At 44.8% G+C, this 15839-nt stretch overlaps 1 protein-coding gene across 1 annotated transcript in view; it reads left to right on the top strand.

The window, feature by feature from the left end:
* The window catches only part of LOC127576138 (serine/threonine-protein kinase Nek5-like), a 47517-nt gene that overhangs the window by 4373 nt on the left and 27305 nt on the right, over positions 1–15839 (top strand). The window contains exons 3-6 of the mRNA XM_052026526.1: positions 160–256; positions 1100–1197; positions 14061–14144; positions 14942–15012. Of these exons, the coding sequence (XP_051882486.1) occupies positions 160–256; positions 1100–1197; positions 14061–14144; positions 14942–15012 (350 nt within the window). The remainder of the gene's footprint in view (positions 1–159; positions 257–1099; positions 1198–14060; positions 14145–14941; positions 15013–15839) is intronic.

Raw genomic sequence — 15839 nt, 5'->3', positions numbered from 1 at the left:
AATGTGTTCTGTGGAATTTCCAACATTTTCAATGGGAGGTTCATGACCTGAAAAGTTAACTCTTTTTTTTCCTCTCTCACTGAGCAGCTAAGTACTTCCAGTACTTTCTATTTTTATAACTAACTCATTACAGGTTTGCTTGTTTACTTTTATTTTTAGATGTGCCAGAAAGAAAGAGAGGCTTCCTTCAAAGAAGTGACACTTATGGAAAAAATGAAGCATCCTAACATTGTTACATTTCTGGATTCATTTAAAGGTCTCTATTTTTCTTTCATTTCACATGATTGCAGTATACTTTCAGTTGACTGATGATTTCAAATACTGATATTCATAATATGGGTCAAGATAGCCACTCCATTACTTCTATTTCTCAGAAAGTTTGGTGCATCAGATATCTGAGGCCTCGAGTGTCCTGCGTGGCCATAATACCTTGAGTGAACTGATCTTTGGCACTAACCTTTCTCCTTCCTTTGCAACATTAAGGTATTAGGAAAAAGAGCTGACCCCAATCCCTTAAGTACAAAAAAGGATTGTATTAAAACTGCAAGCCTATACTTTTGGCTTTATAGACTCAACACATAATCTAGGTTTATAGTCCATTGCCACACATGCTGTGCTTCAGAAGACGAAGAGACCCTAGTATTTTACTTGAACAGGTATGATTGCTCTCTTGATCAATCCAAGGAACGTTCATGGTCCAGATCCCCATAAATGGCGTCCATTCTCTAAGCCCTATCCACCCAGAACCCCTTTTTCAGAATCTATAATAAGTCTGCTGGGCTGCCCCATTCTCTGGACTCCAATAGTCACTCCCACCCCCGCCCCCCTCCAACCCAAACAAAAGATTAATGCCTAGGCTTTAGAGAAAGTCTGGGGAGGTGAGTTTCTAATTCATCCTGGGTCCTGCTTGTGTAGGCAAGGCCTAAAATTAAAATCAATTCCCATGATCTGTTGTTTGTTGGTTGAGTACCTTTTTGGCTACTTTTTAAAATTTCATTTAAAGCTATTATTGGATGATGCTAGTTAAAGAAATCATCTCCTTTTTAAAAAAAACAATGAGCATGATTTACAAAAGGAGTAATTTCTATCTCATTTGCAGAGAGGCAAAATCTGTACATAGTAATGGAATACTGTGACGGTGGTGATCTGATGCACAGAGTCAAGATGCAACATGGTGTTGGTTTTGAAGAGGACCAGGTAGGGACTAAATATGCACTTGGTTTAGTGGGTCAACATGAGACAAAAGATGTAGGGTGTGGGGCATGGGCAGGTAGGTATCACCAAATCATCTATGAAGTTTAAAGGTGCCTAGGTGAAATCCTGGATTCACTGGACTTAAATGGCGCCGGAAGAGTGGCGATGCTTGCGGGCTGCCCCCAGCACATTCTCAGTAACGCAAAAAGATGCATTTCACTGTGTGTTTCGATGTACATGTGACTAATAAAGATATCTTATCTTAGAACAGTACAGCACAGGAACAGGCCCGTCAGCTCACGATGTCTGTGCTGAACATGATGCCAAATTAAGCTAAATCTTTTTGCCTGTACGTGATCCATAATTCTCCATTCCTTGCATATTCACATGTCTATCTAAAAGCCTCTTAAATACTGCACTCTGGCAGCCCATTCCAGGCACTCTCTGTGTGTGTAAAAAAAACACTTGACCCACACATCTCCTTTTAAACTTTCCACCTCTCACCTTAAATGCATGTCCTCCAGTATTTTGTATTGATTATTGGTTTATTATTGTCACTTGTACTGAGGTACAGTGAAAAACTTTGTCTTGCATACCGTTCGTACAGATCAATTCATTACACAGTGCATTGAGGTAGCACAGGGTAAAAACAATAACAGAATACAGACTAAAGTGTCACAGCTACAGGGAAGTGCACCGCAGGTAGACATGCCCTGGGAAAAAGATTCTGACTGCCTACCCTATCTATGTCTCTCACAATTTTATAAACTTCTATCAGGTCTCCCCATCCAAAACAACACAAGTTTATCCAACCTCTCCTTCTAGCTCATACCTTCTGATCTAGGCAGCATCTGGTAAACCTCTTCTATACCCTTTCCAAAGCCTCCACATACTTCCATTTAAAGAAAGGTCCATGAGTCCCACCTGACATTTGCAGGTACTGTCACTTAGCACCAGTGGACCGTAGGTCAGCAGATAGTTAAAGCAGAGGTTGTAAGTTATCAGTGTTGGGGGGGGGGGGGGGGGGGGGGGTGGGGGGGGGGAAAGAAGACTCGTGTAGCAGGCAGTGTTCCATGACAATTGGGGGAGGCCAAGTTCTTGAGATGTTCTCATTGGGTCATAAATACATTCAGTACAGTGTTATGGACTCAGTGAATGTCCCTTTAAGATAGAGTGTGTGTGTGTGTGTGTGTGTGTGTGTGTGTGTGTGTGTGTGGCATGCTTACGTCAATAGAAGATAAAGAACGTAATGATGTTGTTGAAGAAGTCAGAAGAAGAAGAAGAGAGAGAGAGAAGGGAGAGAGACACCAGCCTGCTAGTTTTCTCTATCGATGGATGGGAAACAATAACTGTGTCTGCCACTGAAATCCATGCATGGAAATTGGAAGTAATCCGGTGGAGTTCACTTTGTTGCTGACCTGTAGAAGGAAACAGGTATTTGTGTGGACGACCACGATTCGGATGCTTTTCGGGGTGAGGAATTCACTACCGAGTAAACACTGAAGTGTCGTTTGGGTTCCATCGTGGAACATTTGGATTTCGTATTTAGTCTCCCTATGTTCTCTACATCTACGTCTTATCTTCAGACAACGGTGGTTGTTGAAGAAGCCCTTGCTCATGTTTCACCTTATGGCTTGCGGAACTGAACTTTAAGAACCATTCCTGAACTTGGAGTTTGGGACTTTGCCACACACACACGAAGAGTTTAGTTTTAGGGGTTAACGTTCAAGGTTTAACATTTTTGAATTCTAACATACTGTAGCGGTTGCTACCGCGGAATAAAACAAGACTCTACTCGGAGGATTGCCAAACAGAACTGTTTTTTTTTCCCGCCTTGCGCGGGCCCTTTAAGGGAGAATGTTCCCGCCCAAAACAACCGGTAATGACGTAAGTCCTACGTCATCAGGACTTTCCCGCGCGCGGGTTCTCCCTGTCGCTCGGAAAGACGAGGCCTGCCGCCATCTTGGGCCTCATCGCTCTGACGCTGCGCGACCCGACTGCCGAGCCGGTTCGCCCGACTAGACGGTGAGTCACCACACAACCCCCCCCAGAACCGGTGATACAGTCCCCAAGGTCCGTGGGCTGTGCCAGCTGCCGCTTAGGGGGGCGGCCTCTGCGTCGCGGCGTGGCAACCTCGACCAGCTGTTGCAGATCCATATGGGCCGGTTTGAGGCGGTCCGCCGTGAAAACCTGTTCCCTGCCTCCAATGTCCAAAATAAAAGTGGATCCGTTATTCCGTATGACTCGGAACGGTCCCTCGTATGGTCGTTGCAATGGCGCCCGAGGTGTGCCCCTGCGAACGAAAACAAACTTACAGTCCCGTAGTTCCTTGGGCTGGCAGGATGGGGCCTGACCGTGCCGTGAGGTGAGAATCGGGGCCAAGTCGCCAAGCTTCTCGCGCAGTCTTTGTAGGACTGCAGGGGGTTGTTCCCCTTGGTCCCGAAGGGCAGGTATGAAATCCCCGGGGACAACTAGTGGCGCCCCGTATACAAGCTCAGCTGACGAAGTGCGGAGGTCTTCTTTGGGGGCAGTGCGTATGCCGAGCAGGACCCAAGGCAGCTCATCAACCCAGTTAGGACCCTTCAGGCGGGCCATCAAGGCCGATTTCAGATGGCGGTGAAAACGTTCCACCAACCCGTTTGATTGAGGATGGTAGGCCGTGGTGGTGTGCAGCTGCGTCCCTAGCAGGTTCGTTAATGCAGCCCAGAGACTGGAAGTGAATTGGGTGCCTCTGTCTGAAGTGATGTGGGCTGGAACGCCAAAACGTGAGACCCAATTTGTGAGCAGCGCCCGGGCGCAGGAATCAGTGGTGATGTCAGTCAGGGGGGTTGCCTCAGGCCACCTCGTGAACCAGTCCACGATGGTAAGGAGGTACCGGGCTCCTCTTGAAACCGGCAGAGGGCCCATGAGGTCGACGTGTATGTGGTCGAACCTCCTACGGGTAGGCTCGAACTGCTGTGGTGGGACCTTGGTGTGTCGCTGGATTTTTGACATCTGGCAGTGCGGACAAGTCCTGGCCCACTCACTGACCTGTTTGCGCAGGCCATGCCAGACAAACTTGCTGGCGACCAGTCGGACAGTAGATCTGATGGACGGGTGCGCCAACCCATGTACCGAGTCAAAAACGCGTCTCCGCCAGGCTGCAGGGACTATAGGGCGGGGCTGACCAGTCGCAACGTCGCAAAGTAGGGTCCGCTGACCTGGACCAACCAAGAAATCTCGGAGCTGCAGACCCGAGACTGCGGTTCTGTAGCTGGGCAGTTCGTCGTCGGCTTGCTGTGCGTCAGCTAGGGCCGTGTAGTCGACACCCCAAGGATAGGTTGTGGATGGTTGGTCTGGAAAGTGCATCAGCAACGACATTATCCTTTCCGGAGACATGTTGGATGTCAGTTGTGAACTCGGAAATGTAGGATAAATGTCTCTGCTGACGAGCTGACCAGGGATCGGAGACTTTGGAGAAGGCAAAGGACAGAGGCTTATGATCGGTGAAAGCGGTGAAAGGCCTGCCTTCTAGAAAGTATCGAAAATGCTGCACCGCCAGATACAGCGCTAGAAGTTCCCGATCAAAAGCGCTGTACTTCAGTTCGGGCGGTCTAAGGTGCTTGCTGAAAAATGCCAAGGGTTGCCAGCGGCCTTCGAGTAGCTGTTCCAGTACCCCACCCACCGCGGTGTTGGACGCGTCTACCGTGAGGGCAGTCAGGACATCAGTCCTGGGGTGTACCAGCATCGTGGCGTCTGCCAGGGCGTCTTTGGCCTTAATGAAAGCAGCCGCAGCCTCGTCAGTCCAGGTGATGTCCTTGCCCTTACCAGCCAGCAGCGAGAACAGAGGGCGCATGATACGGGCTGCTGCAGGGATGAAACGATGGTAAAAGTTGACCATCCCAAGGAATTCCTGTAGGCCTTTGACTGTGTTGGGGCAGGCAAAATGGCAGATAGCATCCACCTTGGCGGGTAGGGGTGTTGCCCCGTCGCTGGTGATTTTGTGGCCGAGGAAATCGATAGAGTCAAGTCCGAATTGGCACTTGGACGGGTTGATCGTGAGGCCGAAATCGCAGAGGCGGGAATACAGCTGGCGGAGGTGGGAAAGGTGTTCCTGGCGGTTACGGCTGGCGATCAGTATGTCGTCCAAGTAAGTGAACACGAAGTCCAGGTCTCGGCCTACCGCGTCCATCAGCCGCTGGAAGGTCTGCGCGGTGTTCTTAAGGCCGAACGGCATCCGAAGGAATTCGAACAGGCCGAATGGGGTGATAATCGCAGTTTTGGGGACGTCATCCGGATGGACCGGGATTTGGTGGTATCCCCTAACGAGGTCCACTTTGGAAAAGATGCGGGCCCCGTGTAAGTTCACTGCGAAGTCCTGGATGTGAGGGATGGGATAACGGTCCGGGGTGGTGGCGTCATTCAGCCTGCGGTAGTCGCCGCAGGGCCTCCACCCTCCGGTGGCTTTGGGGACCATGTGCAGAGGGGAGGCCCAGGGGCTGTCTGACCTGCGAACAATCCCCAGCTCCTCCATATGACGGAACTCTTCCTTTGCCAGGCGGAGCTTGTCTGGAGGTAATCGTCGTGCTCGGGCATGAAGGGGTGGCCCTGTGGTAATGATGTGGTGTCGTACCCCGTGTGTGGGCCTAGAGTTTGTAAACGAAAGTGCCAAAATTGATGGGAATTCGGCTAAGAGCTTGGCGAAATCGTCGCCAGAAAGGGAAATGGAGTCCAGGCGCGGGGCTGTTGGGCTGATTTCTCCCAGGGGATAGGTCCGGAGAGTGCTAGAGTGGACTAACTGCTTCCTTCGCAGGTCGACTAACAGGTTGTGGGCCCGAAGGAAATCGGCTCCTAGGAGTGGTCGGGCGACGGTGGCTAGGGTAAAGGTCCAGGTAAAACGGCTGCTGCCAAAGTGTAATTGAAGCGTACGGGTGCCGAAAGACCGTATCGTTGTACCGTTGGCGGCATTGAGTAGAGGACCTGGTGGCCTGTCACGAGTGTCACGGCCTGTCGGGGGCAAAATACTGACCTCCGCTCCAGTATCAATGAGGAAACGCCATCCAGATTTCTTGTCCTGAACGAATAGGAGGCTCTGTCGGCGGCCAGCCGCCGTTGCCATCAGCGGCGGCTGGCCCTGGCGTTTCCCTGAAACTTGCAAGGTGGGCGGCATTGACGGGCCTCCGCACCCCACCTCTGATGGTAGAAGCACAGCTGGTCACCCGTGTCGTCGTCTGCGTTCCTGGGGCGTGGTTGCTCGGTTGCTGGGGCCGGGCGAGGCGGGCGTTGGGCTCGCGGCCTGGTGATTTGACTGACAGACGAACTGCTCTCGCGCTTGGCCCTCCACAGAACATCTGCCCGGGCGGCCACCTCACGGGGGTTGCTGAAGTCGGCGTCAGCTAACAACAAGTGGATGTCATCGGGGTGCTGTTCGAGGAAGGCCTGTTCGAACATCAGGCATGGCTTGTGACCCTCGGCCAATGCCAGCATCTCATTCATTAGGGTGGATGGGGATCTGTCCCCCAGGCCATCCAGATGAAGCAGGCGGGCGGCGCGCTCACGACGGGAGAGGCCAAAGGTCCGGATCAAAAGGTCTTTGAAAGCCGGGTACTTATCTTCCTCCGGAGGTGACTGGATGAAGTCTCCAACCTGGGCGGCTGTCTCCTGGTCCAGAGAGCTAACCACATGGTAGTACTTCGTGGAGTCGGAGGTGATCTGCCGAAGGTGGAATTGCGCTTCGGCCTGGTCAAACCAGACGCTGGGCCGAAGTGTCCAAAAGGTGGGCAGCTTGAGGGCCACTGCGTTGGCTGCTGCGCTGTCGTCCATTTCGCGGGTCCAAAAGCCGTTTGGACCGTTGGGGTCACCAATGTAGCGGTTGCTACCGCGGAATAAAACAAGACTCTACTCGGAGGATTGCCAAACAGAACTGTTTTTTTTTCCCGCCTTGCGCGGGCCCTTTAAGGGAGAATGTTCCCGCCCAAAACAACCAGTAATGACGTAAGTCCTACGTCATCAGGACTTTCCCGCGTGCGGGTTCTCCCCGTCGCTCGGAAAGACGAGGCCCGCCGCCATCTTGGGCCTCGTCGCTCCAACACCGCGCGACCCGACTGCCGAGCCAGTTCGCCCGACTAGACGGTGAGTCACCACAATACTAACATTTTTACTTTTATTTTACGTATTATCATAAGTAATAATTAATTAAATAGTTTTTAAACACTGAATCATGCTCAGTGTGTTTCTTTTGTTGCTGGTTCGTGACAAAATTGGGGGCTCGTCCGGGATCCAGCCCAAAGATTAACGAGTGTCGTCTGGGATCGTTCCCCAGATTGACGAGATTCGTTCGGGATTCAATCCAAAGATTTTTGAGGGAGGTCTGATAAATTCTTTTTAATTGGCTTGTGTGTGTGGAAACCAGCAGCAATGGATATTAAGGCATTTTTGGAGTCACCAACCCTAAAGGGATTGGAGGTGGCGGAAAAGGATGATTTGGTAAAGATTGCTACAAGGCTAAACCTTACAGCAGTAAAGCAGTCTATGAGAAAAGCAGTTATTCATAGAATGATAGTTGACTATTATTTGGAGAAGGAAGTGTTTGAGTTGAGTGAGGTAGTTGAGTTTCCTGAGAGTAAACCAGTGATTTCTGATATGACTTCTCAACCAGTGGAGTTGGAGGATCTGGAGGAGGAAGAATTAGAACAGTTAGAAGAGTTTTCTGGGAGTGAGTCAGAGATTCCTGTTAGCCAGGTGCAGATAGCAAAGATGGAGTTAGAACAAACACGAATAAAGTTCGAGTTGGGACAGTTAAAGATAGAGGCCGAACAAAAGAAATTAGAGGCTGAATGAGAGCAAACCTGGTTAAAGATAGAGGCTGAACGAGAGCTAACTCGGATGAAGATAGAGGCTGATCTCGCAATGAAGCAGATGGAATTGAGGAGGATGGAGTTGGATAGAGAGGAGAAGGAAAAACAGAGGCAGCATGAGTTAAAAATGAAGCGAAAGAGTTTGGAATTTGATTCTGATGATGGGTTTTTAGCCAGCAGGGAGGTTCGATTAGTCCCTCCTTTTGAGGAAGATCAGGTTGATCAGTATTTCCAACATTTTGAAAAGGTTGCTGTGAGTTCAAACTAGCCAAAGGAAGGATGGGCTCTTATGTTACAGAGTGTAATTAAAGGTAAAGCTCAAAAAGCTTATTCTGCTTTGTCTGTTGAGGATGCAGCTGATTATACCAAGGTAAAACAAGCCGTGTTAAAAGCCTATGAATTGGTACCTGAAGCTTATAGACAAAAATTTAGAGACTTGAGGAAATCTGCAGATCAAACTTATATGGAATTTGCCAATGGAAAGAGAATATGTTTTGAACGATGGTGTATGGCTAAAAATGCAGATGGGGATTTTGATAAAGTGAAAGAATTGATATTAATAGAAGACTTTAAAAGATGTGTTCCAGCTGAATTAACAACATATTTAAATGAAAAGGAGGTGGAAACTTTACAAGAAACTGCTAGGTTCGCAGATGATTATGCTTTAACCCATAAATCCAAATGGGGACAACCTAAAACCTTTCAAAAGAGTTATAGGGACAATCCAGGTAAACCGGAGATTAAATTGGGAGGTAATCAAAAAGGGAAGGATGAAAAGAAGCCAGGGCTGGAGACGCCTGTTGAGCGTACTTGTTATTACTGTAAGAAACCTGGCCATGTGATATCTAATTGTGCCCTTTTGAAAAAAAGGAAGGAAGCTGTGCCCAATGCTTGCTTTCAGGCAATTAAAAATCAAAAAGGTTTAGGAGATGCAGTTAAAGATCAGTCCTTGCAAGAGGTAAAAGTGGAAAAGTTGGAGGAGGTGAGAAAGGAATTCCGTTCTTATGTATCAGAGGGTTTTGTTTCACTGAATGATGGGTCACCCCAGGTGCCAGTGAAAATTCTTAGAGTTACTGGGGCTTGTCAATCTCTCTTGTTGGACAGTGTTTTAAATTTTGGTGAAGAAACTGACACTGGTGAGGTAAATCTAGTGCGAGGCGTTACAGGTGACACCATGTCTGTCCCTTTGCATAAGGTGATTTTAAAGTCAAAGTTCGTAGAAGGACCAGTCGAGATAGGGATAAGACCTAGTTTGCCAGTGGAAGGAGTTTCTTTGTTATTGGGAAATGACCTTGCGGATGGAGAAATTGTTCCTGTGGTACGGTTAACGACCAAACCAAGGATCGATGAGTCTGAGAATGATCCAGATGTTTACCCATCATGTGCGGTGACTCGAGCTAGAGCTAAAGAATTAGCCTAGGCCGACAGTCCTGTGCAGCCTGATGTGGTTCCCTGTGACGGTCCTAAACAGGAAGAAAATTATGATGCCTTGTCTGAGACGTTTCTGTCTTCACTAGAGAATCAACATCCTTATAGTGAGCCTGAATTTAAAGATTTGTCTTTGTCGAGGAAGGAATTTATAGTGGAACAGACAAAGGACCCTGAGTTGACAGAATTGAAAGAAAAAGCACTCTCATGTGAGGAGATTGAAAAAGTGCCAGTTGGATATTATGTCAAAAATGGAGTGTTAATGAGGAAATGGAGACCTCCTCATGTCCAAAAGAAATCCAATCTGATCAAGGTAGTAATTTTACGTCACATTTTTTTCAACAACTAGTCTATGAGCTGGGAGCAAAGCAGATTGTATCATCTGCATATCACCCAGAATCTCAAGGAGCTCTGGAGAGATTTCATTCTACTCTCAAAAATATGCTGAAGACTTATTGCTTTGAAAACACAAAGGATTGGGACGAAGGCGTTCATTTACTTTTGTTTGCCATTAGAGAATCAATCCAAGAGTCAGTAGGATTTAGTCAGTTTGAGCTTGTATTTGGACATAGGGTGAGAGGACCTTTGGAGTTGTTAAGAGAGCAATGGGTTAATGAAGAAGTGCACTTGAGTCTGTTGGACTATGTCCAAAAATTTAAAACTCGGTTGGAGAGAGTCTGCCAGCTAGCGAAAGAGAATTTGAAAACCAGCCAGATAAGAATGAAGACATGTTTCGATAGACGTGCTCAGCCTAGGACATTCGCAGTGGGGCAAAAGGTGTTGGTATTTTTCCCTAGCCAAAATAATCCATTGCAATCTCGTTTTTCTGGACCTTATGTTATTGAATCTCGAGTGACTGATTTAACATATATAATCAAAACACCAGATAGACGCAAGAAAACACAACTCTGTCATGTAAACATGCTAAAGCCTTATTATGAGAGGGATTCAGTTGTGGCCTTGGTGGGTGATGTAAAGGTTGTTTCTAGAATGCCTGATGTGGATGTTGAGGAAGGCCAATTTAGACCAAATATTGTTCCATTGAAACTAAAAAACCAAAATATCCTGGAGAACCTTGAAACAAAGTTGGACCATTTACAAGTTTCACAAAAACAACAGATGAGAGAATTAATTTAAAAATTTAAAAATCTGTTCCCAGATGTTCCAAACAGAACATCGATAATTACCCATAATGTTGATGCTGGGGATGCAAAACCAATCAAACAACACCCATATCGAATGAATGTGGAAAAAAGTAAACTTGTTGATCAGGAGATCAAATACATGTTGGAAAATGATATTATTAGACATTCTACTTCAAACTGGAGTTCACCCTGTGTTATTGTACCTAAACCTGATGGAACTGTTAGATTTTGCACAGATTACAGGAAAGTGAATGCTGTAACAAAGTCAGATGCTTACCCTATTCCTAGGGTGGATGATTGCATAGATAGAGTGGGAAAGGCAAAATTTCTTACAAAGATTGACCTATTAAAAGGGTACTGGTGTGTTCCATTAACAGATAGAGGAAGGGAGATTTCTGCCTTTGTAACCCCTTCTGGATTGTATGAATACAATGTTTTGCCATTTGGAATGAAAAATGCTCCGGCAACATTTCAAAGAATGATTAATTCGGTGATTCATGGGTTAAAACATACAGATGCCTACATTGATGACTTAGTGACTGGGAATGATACATGGGAGGATCACATCTCTGCGTTAGAAAGGTTGTTTGAAAGACTTTCCGAAGCTAACCTTACAGTTAACTTGGCTAAAAGTGAATTTGGCCATGCCACTGTGACGTATCTTGGTTATGTTGTAGGTCAAGGCAAGCAAGCTCCTGTTCAGGCAAAAGTTCAAGCAATATCTGAGTTCCCTATTCCCACAGGTACGAGGACTGTTAGAAGATTTTTGGGAATGGTTGGATATTATCGAAAATTTTGTAAAAATTTTGCTGATATTGCTCTTCCCTTAACTAATCTTCTGAAGAAGGGAGTAAAGTTTGTTTGGACAGATTCTTGTCAAGAAGCATTTGAGAAGCTGAAAGCCATTTTATGCTACCATCCTGTGCTCAAAACACCTGACTTTGAAAAGCCATTTTCATTAGCCGTAGATGCCAGTGATGAAGCTGCAGGAGCTGTGTTGTTGCAGAAGGGTGACATTGATGATATTGACCATCCTGTAGCTTACTTTTCAAAGAAATTTAATGAGCACCAAAAGAATTATTCCACTATAGAGAAAGAATTACTGTCGCTTGTTTTAGCCTTGCAACATTTCAGTGTATATGTTTGCACCGCTCAGAAACCATTGACTGTGTATACAGATCATAACCCATTGGTGTTTCTGAGCCGAGTCAAAAACAAGAACAGAAGGCTGTTAAACCGGAGTTTAATTTTGCAAGAGTTTGATCTCATGATAACTCACATTAAAGGCAAAGATAATGTGATTGCCGATTGTCTTTCCCGATGTTAAATGGGAAACATGTATCTGTACTAATCTGTTAGTCTGTAGTTGTGTAGAATGATAATTATTAACATTACTAACTGTATGCGCGGTTAAATTTTTCTTGGGAAAAATTCTTTTTAGGTGGGAGGTGTTACGGACTCAGTGAATGTCCCTTTAAGATAGAGTGTGTGTGTGTGTGTGTGTGTGTGTGTGGCGTGCTTACGTCAATAGAAGATAAAGGACGTAATGACGTTGTTGAAGAAGTCAGAAGAAGAAGAAGAGAGAGAGAGAAGGGAGAGAGACACTAGCCTGCTAGTTTTCTCTATCGATGGATGGGAAACAATAACTGTGTCTGCCACTGAAATCTATGCATGGAAATTGGAAGTAATCCGGTGGAGTTCACTTTGTTGCTGACCTGTAGAAGGAAACAGGTATTTGTGTGGACGACCACGATTCGGATGCTTTTCGGGGTGAGGAATTCACTACCGAGTAAACACTGAAGTGTCGTTTGGGTTCCATCGTGGAACATTTGGATTTCGTATTTAGTCTCCCTATGTTCTCTACATCTACGTCTTACCTTCAGACAACGGTGGTTGTTGAAGAAGCCTTTGCTAATGTTTCACCTTATGGCTTGCGGAACTGAACTTTAAGAACCATTCCTGAACTTGGAGTTTGGGACTTTGCCACACACACACGAAGAGTTTAGTTTTAGGGGTTAACGTTCACGGTTTAACATTTTTGAATTCTAACATACTAACATCTTTACTTTTATTTTACGTATTATCATAAGTAGTAATTAATAAAATAGTTTTTAACACTGAATCATGCTCAGTGTGTTTCTTTTGTTGCTGGTTCGTGACAACAGAAAGAGGCCCTTGAGCCCACCAATCTGCACCAACCATCAAACACCCATTTTTTTACACCAATCCCACTTTAACCCATTTTATTTTCCCCACGTCTAGAATTGCACACAAGATTTATGCCCATGTACCCTATAAGTCTACTCAGGTATTTTCCAATTCTGATGAAGGGTTGCTGACTTGAAATATTAACTCTCTTTCTGTCTGCACTGATGCTGCCTGATATACTGAATCATTTTCAGCACTTCATTATTCAACATCTGTGGTGTGCAGATTATCTGGCTTGTTCAGCTGATAGGGGGAATGATGAGCCTGATTTTAAAAGGAGGACTGGTACTGTGCTTACTCAAAGAGCACAGCAAAGCCAGATAGCTTAGATACCCCACCTATCCCACAAGCTGGCTTCCACTTAAACAGAGGTCCATGAGTCCCACCTGACATCTGGAGGTGCTGTCATTTAGCACCAGAGGTCTGTGGGTCAGCCCACAATTAAAGCAGAGGACGTAGGTTATCAGTGTGGGGGGGGGGGGGTAGGGTGAGGAAGAAAGAAGACTCATGTGGTGGGCAGAGTTCCATGACAACTGGGGAGTGCCAAGCTCACAAGGTATCCTCATTGGGTCATATATAGTACAGTACAGAAAGAGGCCCTTCAGCCCACCAATCTGCACCAACCATTTTTATACCAATCTTACCTTAACCTATTTTATTTTCCTCACATTCCCATCAGCTCCCCTTCCCCAGATTCTATCACTCATCTACACACTAGGGGTAATTTACAGTGGCCAATTGACCTACCAACCTGCATAATTTTGGGATGTGAGAGGAAAGTGGAACACCTGGAGGAAACCCAGGCAGTGTTTTGGAGAATGTTCAAACTGCACACGGAGGTCAGGATTGAACCGTGGCCACTGTAAGGCAGGAACTCTACTAGCTGCGAGAAAGTCATTTTACAAGGCTAACCTTGGCTGCCTTGACTCTGCTGCTGGACTGAAATAAATGTTGCATTCCCGTATCAGTATGGCCAATAAGTCACAACTTTAATTGGGATGTTTAGACTCCCATTTTCCCCAAGTTTGGAACCTCACTGACGCCACATGAGGCGGGCTGAGAATGTGACAGGTTGGATCCAGAATGTTAAGTTTTCAAATTTTGACTGGTGCAGGGGAGAGGAGGTGGGTACAGGGGAGGAAAGTGGGGGAAATGTTAAAAGGGCATCTATTAGGTTTTCACCATTGGATGTCCATATGTTTTAAATGTCAAAACTATATGGCTGGTACTTCCCTAATCTTTTTATTAGGTCTTGGACTGGTTTGTACAAATTTGCTTGGGACTGAAGCATATTCATGATAGGAAGATCCTTCATCGGGACATCAAAACACAGGTAAAGTTCAACAGGTACAAAATGATAACCCGATGCGTTCAATCCTTTTGGAAGTATGGCTGCACTTCTTTACTTTTGTCCAGAAAATTTTACCTCCAAAATGTTTTATGATTCTAAATATTGATGTTATGCCAAGCATCTATCAAGATTAAATATACTTGAAATATTCATATTGAAACGGTACCTATAAATCTCATTGTAATAATTCTGATGTTTTCAGCAAGTATCAGATTTCAAATTAATAAATGTGAATACTTCAAGTAAAACCCCTTCCAGGAGCCTTTGTGTTGTGCCACTCTCAGCTTATTATTAATCTAATAAGAGTAGCAGAAATTTCTGCTATCCTAAATTTATCTGAATTCCTGTGAGTTTCTTACCTGTCTACTCTTATTCTGTCTGAAACTACTTGCTACTCCCTTTTTTTGGGTCAACAGATTTCCTTACCAAGTGCAATAGTCACCAATAAGTTAGTAAGAGTGGCCCAGGAAAATGTTCGAATGGCCCCTCCTGACTATTTTTTCATTACCTCTTTTCACCACTGGTGTTTTGAAACCTTTCCATTTGATTCTAATGAAATAAACCATAGTGCAAGTAACTTTGTGTTCCTTCTTTTCTTCAAGTATGAGTTTGTGATATTGACTGGCATTTGGAAAAGGAAATAGAGCCTGCTGAATTTCTTTTCTGGAATTTAAACATTAGTTTTGTACACTAGAAAAATGGTCATAATCAGATAGTGAATGAGCTGTCTTTGTCAGGATATTTTTATGGAAAAATAAAATTATATTTTTATTCTTTAGAACATTTTTCTTTGTAATAATGGAAAAACTGCAAAACTAGGAGACTTTGGAATAGCACGCATGTTGAACAAGTAAGTTGTCTTTAAGATTACAGTTTTCTTATACAAAAAATCTGATGCAATGAGTACAGGGGAAGGTTAACCAAGATGTACCATGGCCTTCAATTATGAAGGGAAGTTGAAAACATTCAATCAGGTATGTTAAGAGCTAACTCAACAGGTTGACAGGAGGTTTTGATGCAAATAGAGAAAAACTATTCCCTCCAATGAATGAGTCAATAACCAGAGGTTATAGATTTAAAATCATTACCAAATGAGTTAGAAGATAGGTGAGGAGAATTATTTTAATTCAGAACATTGTCAGAATCTGGAATGTTCCTCCTAACAAAGTGGTGGAAGTTGATTTCGCAAATAATTGTAAGTGAGTTAAGAAGGGCTGAGGATGAGGAAATTGTACTGTTAAAGACAAAAGACAAGTGTTCTTTCAAATAACAAAAGCAGCTTTTACGCAAGTCTGTATGATTTATTGATGCTATGACAACCACCAGTATAAGAGAACTGCATCTCTTATAATAAATTTGCATATTTTGCTTATTGTCGCAGAAAAATAATGTAGCAATGGTTCAGATTTAATCCCCATTGCAGGATCTTGATTCTTAAAATGTACATAGGATTATCAGTTTAGTTTAATGTTATTGAATGGAAAAAATATTAAAGCTAAATCAGATTTGTAAAGTATTAAAAATTATTAATAATTCAAATATAGAAGCAAGACATAAGGTCCATAGGCCTACACAAGAAGTAATTTAAAATGGCATTTAACTAAAATGGCAAAGAATCAGGTGCCCTTTCAATTCCATTTGACAACCACTTGGAAGACAGGTTTTTTTTCTAAATCA

Source organism: Pristis pectinata, chromosome 11, assembly GCF_009764475.1.
Source record: "Pristis pectinata isolate sPriPec2 chromosome 11, sPriPec2.1.pri, whole genome shotgun sequence".
NCBI lineage: Eukaryota > Metazoa > Chordata > Chondrichthyes > Rhinopristiformes > Pristidae > Pristis > Pristis pectinata.
Note: the sequence above shows the minus strand (reverse complement) of the source record. Positions and strands in the feature narration are given on the sequence as shown.